This window comes from Phaseolus vulgaris, chromosome 4 (genome assembly GCF_051622355.1).
Source record: "Phaseolus vulgaris cultivar YP4 chromosome 4, ASM5162235v1, whole genome shotgun sequence".
NCBI lineage: Eukaryota > Viridiplantae > Streptophyta > Magnoliopsida > Fabales > Fabaceae > Phaseolus > Phaseolus vulgaris.
In genome coordinates this window covers 39,178,347-39,190,084 of record NC_143501.1, presented here as the reverse complement: position 1 = coordinate 39,190,084, position 11,738 = coordinate 39,178,347, and the positions used below count along the sequence as shown (strand labels likewise).

General features: G+C 35.7%; 1 protein-coding gene across 1 annotated transcript; it reads right to left on the bottom strand.

The window, feature by feature from the left end:
• Positions 1 to 1,850: 1,850 nt before the first annotated feature.
• On the bottom strand, positions 1,851 to 2,249 carry LOC137838735 (secreted RxLR effector protein 161-like). The gene has a single exon (XM_068647962.2). It carries the CDS (start codon positions 2,247 to 2,249, stop codon positions 1,851 to 1,853), a length of 399 nt encoding a protein of 132 aa, XP_068504063.2.
• Between the last annotated feature and the right edge of the window lie 9,489 nt (positions 2,250 to 11,738).

The window sequence follows — 11,738 nt, the reverse complement described above, 5'->3', positions numbered from 1 at the left end:
ACTGAACCTATAATATAACATGTTCTCTGAAAAAGGGCTCAAAGGCCCTTGTCACAAAGGGAGTCACGAGCATACAATCAGAAGTAACCTTTTAAGGCAATCTGAACACCTCCACTAAATGAGGCAATTAAAGCAAGTATTGTTGGTTTTCACCCTTTTGTTATAATTTTAGGTCTTAAACAAGAGGGGAGTGAATTGTTTTTAAAATATTTTTGCAAATATTGAAGGTGGAATGAAAGCCAATAAAGAATCAAAGAAGAAGAAACCAGATCAGCAAAGAAACAAATATGTTTTAATATGTTTCCAAAAAATCAACTGGTTGTTTATGCGAATCAACCGGTTGTTTTTATCAGCAGTTTATAAAAACAAAACTAAAAGCATATTTAAAGGAGATAATAGATAGAAAGACCACACAACAAATTTATACTGGTTCACGCTTATCCAAGAGCTACATCCAGTCCCCAAAACCCTCTGACTATTTCACTAAGCAATCAAAAACCTAGATTACAAACCACACATCAAAGAGGTGATCTTGAACCCTTTAATAACACACACCTCCTTTGGAAAATGACACAACACAGATCATAACACCCTTTGGATCTACACAACACCAGTTCTTACAGAATTACAATAATCAAGAGAGAAAAGGAATGATCACACCTGATATAATCTCAGATTGAAAAGAAAAAGTACAAAGCAATCATATTCCACTCTTAGAAAGAATCTAAAGCTTTAAGCAATCTTGGAAAAACTTGATTTGAAAAAGATCTCTTGAGTAACAACCAGGAGCGTAAAACAAATTATATAAGCTCCAATTAGTTGTTAAAAACATTTAATGCAAAAGCCAAATCAATTTTGAATCAATTAAAACAGAGTTAACAAACTTAACAAATTCCGTTAAAGATTTTCACAAAACAATCGGTTGAATTGGCTTGACAACAAGGTCAACCAATTTCAAGCTTTTTCAAATTCTTTTCAAAAACCACTAAGTGTAAAACAACCGGTTGAAACAATAAAACAACAGGATGTTTTTCCACTTCCTTAGAAGACACTCTTTTTCAAAAGAACTTGATTAAAACAGCTTTAGATCATAACCAAGAGTGAATTTAAAAAATCAAACTACCCAGAACCCAGACACACACAAGCAGCAACAAAACCTTCAAGCAATCCACAAAGATTTTGAGACATCAAAACCCATGTTCAACAATCTACCCCTATTTGATGAAGACAAATCCTTGGTTTGCTTGTGTTGTTCTGTTTGAATTTGAAAGCACCTGCAAAATAGAAATTGTGCATGTACCAGAGAGCAATCATATCCAGTGTTTCACTAGCACCAATGAACCAGTTTTCACCATGTGATTTTCATAAAGAAAACCAACCAAATCAGTGTGAAAAAATAGTGTGAATGAGGTGCAGAATCAGAGTTTTTGCAGCAGCATATTAAACCATATTAAACCAAATTTAAAACAGATATATAGCAGCATACAAACCATATACAAACCAGATAATTCTCCCCCTATTTGTCTTCACCAATAGAGTAGAAACAAAATTTAAGAAAGAGTTTGAGGATCAATAGTACCTAACTCATTTCTTAAAAAGAAAAACCTGTCTTTTGGCAAAGGCTTGGTGAAAATATCTGCAAGTTGCTTTTCTCTTTCAATAAATTGTACTTCACAATCTCCATTGCTTACATGATCCCTAATAAAATGATGAAGGATCTCAATGTGCTTTGTTCTTGACAGCAGAATTCAATATTTTGTGAGATTAATAGCACTTATGTTGTCACAAAGCAAAGGCACCTTGCTGACTTTCAACCCAAAATCTTTTAGTTGTTGTTTAATCCAAAGAATCTATGCACAATAGCTTCCACAAGCTATGTATTCAGCTTCTGCAGTTGAAAGATCCACACAAGCTTGCTTCTTGCTATGCAAAGATATGAGACTTGAACCAAGAAGATGAAAAGTCCCACTTGTGCCTTTTCTATCCGTCTTGCACCCTGCAAAATCAGAATTAGAATATCCAACTAAATGTATAGGAGAGTGAGAATGATACCATAAACCAATAGTGGTTGTTACCTTAAGATATTTCAAAATACGTTTGGCAGCTTTAAAGTGAGATTCTTTTGGATTGGATTGAAATCTAGCATAAAGACAAACTACAAACATGATGTATGGTCTGCTAGTTGATGAAGACCAAGGAGAGAGGGCATTTACTACCCAAGCACAACCCATGACCTCAACACCCACCATACCTCAGAGGATTACTAGAAGCAGAGCATAGACTTTGGGTGTTGAGCATCAATTGGTTTCCCTTTTTGTAATTTCCGTAAAGTAGATTTATATAGCATAAATAGGAGGTGAAGTTATAGGATTGGGCCTATTAGAAGTCCAATAGGGAAGGAAGGAAACCCTACTTTCTAGAATGTGCATAATGGTGCGGCATTGACTAAAGTCAATCCCTAGACCGCACCATATTTGTCTTTCCCTTCCTACCCCACAACTTGTTCTCCAAGGCTCCTCATTCAATAAATAGGAGGCCTCCCTCTTTGTATTGAGATGTTGAATGAAATAGAGAAAAGTTACTCTGCACATTTTTGTGTGTGAATGATTAGTGAGGCTTGTCCTCTTAGTCTTAGTCTTATCTTGTGAGTTTTGAGAGCTCTCAAGTGGCAGCATCCTTCATTTATCTTGGAGTCATTTCACCATCCAAGTGGCGTGCAACCATTTTCAATTCCATTTATCATAAGCTTCCTTTTCCTTCATCTTTTCCTTCCATTATCATTCCATTCTATTCATAAACATGTTCTTATTTTGCTTCCTTATGTTTATTCGGTTTCCACGTGCTCCTCTTGTTTTCCTTATGTAATTTTCGCACCATATCTTTGTTGGGTTTAATAGTGCCAAAGTTCAAGAGGGGGGGGGGGGGGGGGGGGGGGTGAATTGACCTTTTAAAACTTTCTCGCAGAAACAATGTTTAACCCAGTTTTACAGAAAATAAATCGATTTATGTGAAAATGAACAGATTTATTTCAGCACTGTTTTTGTTTGAAACGCTTTTAATACAGCAAGGTTAATCACAAGACTATGCAGATAGATTTTCCAGATGCACACACACAGATATCAGATTGAAAAACAGTGAAACACAAAACAGCAAGCTTCAATTTCAAGCAAGTGATTAAGGTTCAATTGATAGCATGCTAATTAATTGAGTGACCTTTGCAAACAACCTGTTCCAGTGGCTTTTAACAGACTATGAGTGTTCTTCTTGATGTCAAGCAATTTTCAAGAAATTAAGAACAATGAATCACAGAACAGCAAGCTTCAACTTTAAGCAATTGTTTAAGGTTCAATTAATAGCTTTGACAGTTTCTTGAGCAACCTATCACAGTCAATCTGTTCCAATGGCTTTTAGCAGATTATATATGTTCTTATCAGATTCAAACAACTTTTTCAGAAATCAAGAACATTATTCACAGTGCCTAGAAAATGCCATCCTTGAGTTGTTTGACCTGCAAGCCTAGAAAATAGTTCAACTCACCCATCATTGACATTTCAAACTCACTCTTCATGACTTTCACGAAAGCTTCACACAATTCTCCATTGTTTGATCCAAAAATGATGTCATCCACATATACTTGGACTAGAATTGAGTCATCTCCTTTCTTCTTAATGAACAAGGTCTTATCTGATGTGCCTCTGTCATAGCCTTGTGAGGTGAGAAAATCACTTAGCCTCTCATACCATTGCCTAGGAGCTTGCTTGAGTCCATAGAGAGCCTTTTGGAGTTTGAACACATATTCTGGATGTTAATGGTCTTCAAAACCTGGTGGTTGTGAGACAAATACCTCTTCATTTATATAGCCATTTAGAAAGGCACTTTTCACATCCATTTGAAATAGCTTGAAACCTTTGATGCAGGAGAAGGCAAGCAGCAGTCTAACAGCTTCTAACCGAGCCACTGGTGCATATGTCTCATCATAGTCTATTCCTTCTTCTTGATTGTACCCTTTAGCTACAAGCCTAGCCTTGTTTCTGGTGATCACTCCATGCTCATCCATCTTGTTTCTAAATACCCATTTTGTTCCAATTACATTCATCTCAGGTATTCTAGGAACAAGAGTCCAGACCTCATTAAGAGCGAACTGATTCAGTTCCTCTTGCATAGCTAAAATCCAGTTGCTGTCCTTGAGAGCTTCATTCAAATTCTTGGGTTCAACTTGAGATACAAAGGCCATTGCTTCACATAAATTGTTCAAGGATTTTCTAGTTGACACTCCTTTCTCAATGTTCCCAATGACATTATCAAGGGTTAAGTTTCTTGGGGTTTTCCACTCTTTTGGCAAACCTGCAGCTGCAGTAGATTCTTGTATAGCATGTGTATCGGCAGTATCAAAATGAATCGATTCATTTTGATTTAAAACAGATTTAAATTCATTACTGTCAGGTTCAACAGCAGCAGTTTTAGATATACTATGATCAGTTTCATCAAAAACAACATGCATTGATTCTTCTACTATGAGCAACCTTTTATTGAAGACTCTATATGCATGACCATTCAAAGCATAACCAATGTGCACAGCTTCATCAGATTTAGCATCAAACTTACCAAGATTTTCTTTGCCATTATTCAATACAAAGCATTTACACCCAAATACTCTAAGGTGGCTTACACTAGGTTTTATGCCCTTATACTATTCATATGGGGTTTTCTTAAGAATTGGTCTTATTAAGGTCCTATTTAAGACATAACCTGCAGTATAAACAGCATCAGCCCAAAAATACTTAGGAAGCTTAGATTCATTTAACATAGTTCTAGCTAGTTCCTCTAGTGATCTATTTTTCCTTTCAACTACACCATTTTGTTGGGGTGTCCTAGGGGCTGAAAAGGTATGAGCTATCCCATGCTTCTCACAGAACCTCTCAAACTTAGCATTTTGAAACTCTCCCCCATGATCACTTCGAATTGATTTAATGCAACAGCCATTTTCATTTTGCAGAATTTTTGCTAATTTCTTAAAGGCAGTGTAAGCATCATGTTTATGTGCAAGAAATAAAGTCCATGTAAATCTAGAGTAATCATCCACAACAACTAAAGCATACAAATTTCCAGCCAAGCTAGCAACTCTAGATGGACCAAATAAGTCCATATGTAACACATCCAATGGATTTTTTGTAGAGACAATATCCTTTAACTTGAAAGAGGATTTGATTTGTTTACCTTTCACACAAGCATCACAAAGCCTGTTGTCCTGAAATTTAATGTTAGGTAAACCAGAAACTAAATCTTTAGATTTCAATTTATTCAAGTGATTTGTGTGTATGTGAGCCAACCTCCTGTGCCACAACCAAGACTCATCACTTCTGGACAGCAAACACTCATTTGAAGAGTTAGTTTCCATGATATTCAGCAGATATATGTTATTCACTCTCTTACCAGTAAACAGTACCTTACTAGATGAATTACTTGATATTGTGCAGCCTTTTGACTCAAAATTCACTTTGTATCCTTTGTCACAAAGCTGACTTATGCTGAGAAGACTATGCTTAAGTCCTTCTACATACAGCACATTCTCAATGGTTGTTGAGTTCCCTGTTCCAACAGTTCCTCTGCCCAAAATCCTCCCTCGGTTATTATCACCATAGGTTACATGTCCTTCTGCTTTGAGCTTTTAGCTGGTGAACTTTGTAAGATCTCCAGTCATATGCTTGGAACAGCCACTGTCCAAGTACCACTGGTTTTTCTTGCTGCCAATCTGCAAAACAGAATAAAAAATATACAAATGGTACCCTTTCCAGTATAGGGTCCAGCACAGATTAAAACCTTCTCTTTGGTAGCCATTTTGCTAAGTTCTTAGGAACAAGATGCTTTCTAGCAATGCAAGACCTAGATGTATGACCAGATTTTATGCAGTAAAAACAGGTTACATGAGATGCCTTTTTGCCACTGTTAAAAGCTGAAAAAACTGATTTTGCTGGAACAAAAAAACTTGAAAGCTTTTTTACATTGGTTGTATTTCCAGGGGTATAACCAAGTCCATTCTTATTGAAAACAGCATTCTGTGATCCAAGGAGAGACTCAAGGTTTTCTCTTCCCTTGGTGAAATTGGAAAGGGTTTTCAGCAAATATTCCACTTGTTTTTCCAATCTTTTGCAGTTTTCACAGTTTTTAATAGAGGCATGCAAGCAAGTCAGTTCAAGGCTTACCAAATCTGTTTTGGCCTTATGCAATTCTTCCTCAAGTATTTTTACTTTAGGTGCAAGCACATTATTTACCTTTTGCAGCTTATTACATATTACAGCTAGCCTATTGGCTTCATTATGTGTTTCCTTGAAGGCAGCAAGCAAATCATCATAGTTATCAGAATCAGCAGAAAAATTACTTACTGATTCAGAGCTTGACTCCTCATCCTTCATCATGAAACACAAATTGTTCTCCTCATCTTCTGTTGAAGAGCTGCTGGTTGAGGATACTTCATTCTCCTCCCATGAGATGTAGGCTCTTCTTCCCTTGTTCCTTTCAAATTTCTTGCTGGCAGATTTGTCCCTTGTTTGATTGTCTGGACAATCTGTTTTGATGTGCCCTGTTTTGCCACAGCCAAAGCAAGTATATTTAGAGGAATTTGAATCATTGGGTTTAGGATACCTTCTTTTCTGTTGGTTCCTATTTTTGCTTTTCTTCCTCAGGAATTTGCTGAATCTTTTTGTAAGAAAGCTGATTGTGTCATCATCTTCAGCATCTTCTTTTTCCTCCTTGATCTCATCCAATTCAGTTGCTTTCAGTGCAAGACCTTTGGGTTTTCTCTCTGTTGTTTCCTGCTCTTTGAGTCTTTTGAGCTCTAGCTCATGCTCCATCAACTTTCCAAACAATGCAGCAGTTCCCAACTTTGACAGATCACGACTTTCAGAGATAGCTGTCACCTTTGGTTGCCAGCTTCTGTCGAGGCACTTCAATATCTTTATGTTGAGCTCCTCTCTGTCAAATTCTTTTCCCAAGCCAGTGAGGTGATTCACAATATGGGTGAATCTTTTCTGCACATCAGCAATGCTCTCTTCGGGTTGGATTCTGAACAGCTCATATTCTTGGATGAGTGCATGTTTCCTTGACCTTTTCACATCTTCAGTGCCCTCATGAGTCACTTCTAAGACTTCCCACATCTCCTTAGCTGACTTACATTGAGATATCCTGAAGAACTCATCCATTGTCAATGCAGAGGTTATGATGTTCTTGGCCACAAGATCATGTTGAGCCTTCCTCCTTTCGATCTCATTCCATTCTGATCTTGGCTTTACCTTTTCTCCATCCTTGACAACCTGCATTGGCACATAAGGTCCATTGACCACAGCTTCCCAAATTAATGCATCAATGGATTCCATGAAAATTCTCATTCTAACTTTCCAAAATGCATAATTCATTCCATTGAACATAGGTGGTCTATTAAAAGCAGAACCCTCAGCAAAAAGCACATTAAACTCAGACATTATTACAAACAAACTTGATTAAAATACAAGTCCTAGCTCTTGATACCAATTGTTGGGTTTAATAGTGCCAAAGTTCAAGAGGGGGGGTGAATTGACCTTTTAAAACTTTCTCGCAGAAACAATGTTTAACCCAGTTTTACAGAAAATAAATCGATTTATGTGAAAATGAACAGATTTATTTCAGCACTGTTTTTGTTTGAAACGCTTTTAATACAGCAAGGTTAATCACAAAACTATGCAGATAGATTTTCCAGATGCACACACACAGATATCAGATTGAAAAACAGTGAAACACAAAACAGCAAGCTTCAATTTCAAGCAAGTGATTAAGGTTCAATTGATAGCATGCTAATTAATTGAGTGACCATTGCAAACAACCTGTTCCAGTGGCTTTTAACAGACTATGAGTGTTCTTCTTGATGTCAAGCAATTTTCAAGAAATTAAGAACAATGAATCACAGAACAGCAAGCTTCAACTTTAAGCAATTGTTTAAGGTTCAATTAATAGCTTTGACAGTTTCTTGAGCAACCTATCACAGTCAATCTGTTCCAATGGCTTTTAGCAGATTATATATGTTCTTACCAGATTCAAACAACTTTTTCAGAAATCAAGAACATTATTCACAGTGCCCAGAAAGAACAGATTTATTTTTAATTGAACGGATTTATTTCTTTGTTGTTTTATCAATTATGCAGAAACGAAATTGCAGAGAGTGAGAGAGAATGAACACAGGCAGTTATACTGGTTCACTCAACTGAGCTACATCCAGTCTTCACCAACAACAGGTGGAAATCACTAAAACACAGTACAACCAAGTACAATTCCCACTGTTCTTGAAACCTACAAGAACTTAGGTACTCTTGCTGAAAAAACCTATTTCAGCTCACACACACCCATTCTTCAAGAAAACCTATCAAGAAAAGTGTTCAACCAAACTATTACAAGAAATGAGAAGTGAAACGACTACACCTGATTGAGGATACAAAGATCTGCCTTAAACCAGTAGGCAAGATTGCTAGAACTGTAGCAGCACCTCACACCAAGCTTTTGGAACCAAAGCAAGAACAAACACTTTGTGATTTTTGAAATCTTTGAAGAACAAATGCTAATCCTTTGTAAACACTTAACTCTCTGCTGTCAAAACTTGTTTTTGCAAATGTATGAATTGGTATTAATCTCATAAACAAGTTTGCATTTTATAGAAAGCCAACTTATAACAGATTTTTGAAAAATAGTTAAAGCTGTTATAAAATGAACAGATTGAAAATAAAAAGAACAGATTTATTTTCAAAAGCAGTTAGAGAATTTGTTAAGTGAGGAGACTTAGTCAACCATTCTGGTGCTGAGATAAAACTGAAAAACGTTTAAGCTTGACATGGCACCAGAGGCAAAAAGAATCTATTCATTTACAGATGAACAGATTTATTTTTCAAAACAAAAACAGAGAAAGTTTAACTATTTAAAACCCAGTCGTTTTGAAAAGAAGAAGACTTAGTCAAAATACCTGATGCACAAAATCTAATTTTTACAAGACTTAGCCAAGGCATCAGTGAAAAAAATGAATCTGTTTATTTAGAAAAGAACAGATTTATTTTTATGCAGTAAACGTGTTTTTGTGTAAAACATGTGAAAAACAGTTTAAGAAAACTTATGCTTGTTCTTATCACATGGCCAGTGGTTATGAGGTGAGTTACTCAGCAAAAAGCCCACTCTTAGACAACCTCTAAGCACTACCTAAGACATACTTAAAGCAGAGCAAAAACCAGATGAAATGTACATATAAGTCTTCATCAAACACTACATATACGCCTTCATCAAACACAATCTTGAAGGGGCAGCAACCATCTTCAACAATCTTGTCATTACCTTCACCATATAATTGTATTTTCCTTTTGCCTTTGTGAAATGAACATTCACATCTACTTAACCACTTGGTTAAGTTAATGTCCAGTGAGGATTTTCCTTAGGTTTTCACTCATTAATTGTCTTAAAATCTCAATCATAAATCTAAAGTGTCACCAAAATGAACAATCCTAAAATCAACTCACATGATGTGGTTATTAGAGCTTAGGTTCTTATGCTTAATTTGCTTGAGTTGATGTGGCACTTAAAATTTCTTTACATTCTAGCACCTTTAATTCTTGTCTTTAAATTCAAGTACCTTTACTTTCTTGTCTTTAAATTCAAGTACCTTTAAATTCTTGTCATTATTTTTTTGCTTTTTATTTTCCAGCACCTTATTTCTTGCAGAAATTTTTTTCGGTCATTTTATATATTCATAGCATTTTTCGTTTTGAATATGTTTCTTGTTATGTCTTTTATTGATCTTGCCTTTTACTTTGAGTCTTATGTTCATTAGTGTTCTAGGAGTCCTTGTTTTAGTTTTACTTACTTGCTTTTAATTTTGAAGTTTGCAATGTAATTAGAAACTTGTTTTTAGAAGTAGATTTAAAGTTCCAAACACATGATTTCATGTGTTCAATTATATTGAATCCAACCAAATTTTTTTGTGAAAATTGAAAGTTCTTGACAAATATGCATGATACAAATTATGGTCTTCTTTTCCATAAGTCACATTTAGTATTAAAAAACAAAAACAGTGACACACAAATATCAAAGAAAATTTAAAAGGCATTTTTGGTTATCACTTCTCAAAGACAAATCATTTTCCAAACTATGGATTCAACTTGATTGGCAAATTGTTTTCAACCTTGTGGAATTTTTTATCCTTTTGCTTTAGCATTTTTCTAAAAAGAAAAGTTTCATAATTAAAAGTTTAGTAAGTATCTTATAGTCTTTTTGTGTGCCTTTTCTTGCTTGTCATCTTTTTCAAAGTTTTGTCATATTCTCTTAATTCAAATTTGGTTTAGTCTTTTCTTGTTTAAGTTTTTCTTGTTTGTCTTTTCTTTATTTCCTCAAGTTTTATGGTGATTTTACTTTGAGCAAGTGTTAAGGCTTTGACCTTTTTCACTTGAGAGTTTTTCAACCACAAGAAAGACCTTGGCTAAGGGAGGAAATCTTGTTTGTTGAGTGCTTAGAGTGCTTTTTCTTCAATTGCCACAAGCTTTAATTTCTTACTCACTTATTTTCTTTAATTGTTTGTTACTTGTGTTTCTTGTTTGTTTTTTATGGCTCATATTTCAAGTGGAGAATCTTCTAAACCCCAATCTCCCGAAAAGGCATTCCTTATGGGAGAATTGGCGGCAGCCAAAAGAACTATAGCCCAAAAGGATGAAGAGAAGAGGGAAATGAAGGAAAGACTCCAACGGCTAGAACCAACATATGATAGACCCGAAAGAGGAAGAAGATATCATCAAAGGCATGAATCAAGAAGTTGTCAAAATTACGGTGGCCATGAAGAAGAGGACGAATGGAGAGTGTATCATTTTGATGATTGGCGCCAAAATGTGGCAAAGCCTTTTTTACCATTTGTAAAACTGCCTAGTTTTAGTGGGAAAGGTGATCCCAATGTTTATTTAGGATGGGAGGCTAAGGTAGAACAAATCTTTAATGTGCATGAGGTCCAAGATTTCCAAAAGATTAAGTTAGCCTCCTTAGAATTTTTGGATTATTCAATGTAATGGTGGCACAAAACTATAATGGACATTGGTTTAAACAAGAGGTCAGTTGTGGTCTCTTGGGGGGATTTGAAATTATGCATGCGCGCTAGATTTGTGCCTCCACATTATAGGAAAGAGCTCTTGTTGAAGCTCCAACGACTTCAACAAGGAACACAAAGTGTGGATGCTTATTTTAAGAAACTTGAAACAACATTAACAAAGATTAACATGCATGAAAGTGAGGGATAAAAAATGGCTAGAGTTGTAAGTGGCCTAAGAAGGGATATCCAAGATGTGGTAGAAATCTATGAGTACCCCTCTTTAGAAAAGTTGGTTCACCTTGCCATCAAGGTAGAATCACAAATTTCAAAGAAAACCTCTTTAAAAAATTCTCATAATGATGGCTTTTACCACTCTTCTTGGAAAAACAAAAATAAAACTTCTTCAAATTTTCCCTCCAATTTTGTTAAAGAGTCCACTTACAAACCTAGGGATTCTAAACCCTCAACTTCAATTCCTAAATCACCTACTAAAACCTCAAGTAAAAAATGCTTTAAATGTTTAGGTTTTTGTCACATTGCTTCAAATTGTCCTTCCAAACGCAATATGATGGTGCATGAAGGGGTAGTTCTAAGTGACCATAGTTCACAAAGATCTAGGTCTCCCAATCCCTCTAGATCCCCAAGTGAGGAAGAGAGT

Coding starts and splice junctions, on each gene's coding strand:
- LOC137838735 (XM_068647962.2), bottom strand. CDS start 2,249: ATGGTGGGTGTTGAGGTCATGGGTTGTGCTTGGGTAGTAAATGCCCTC.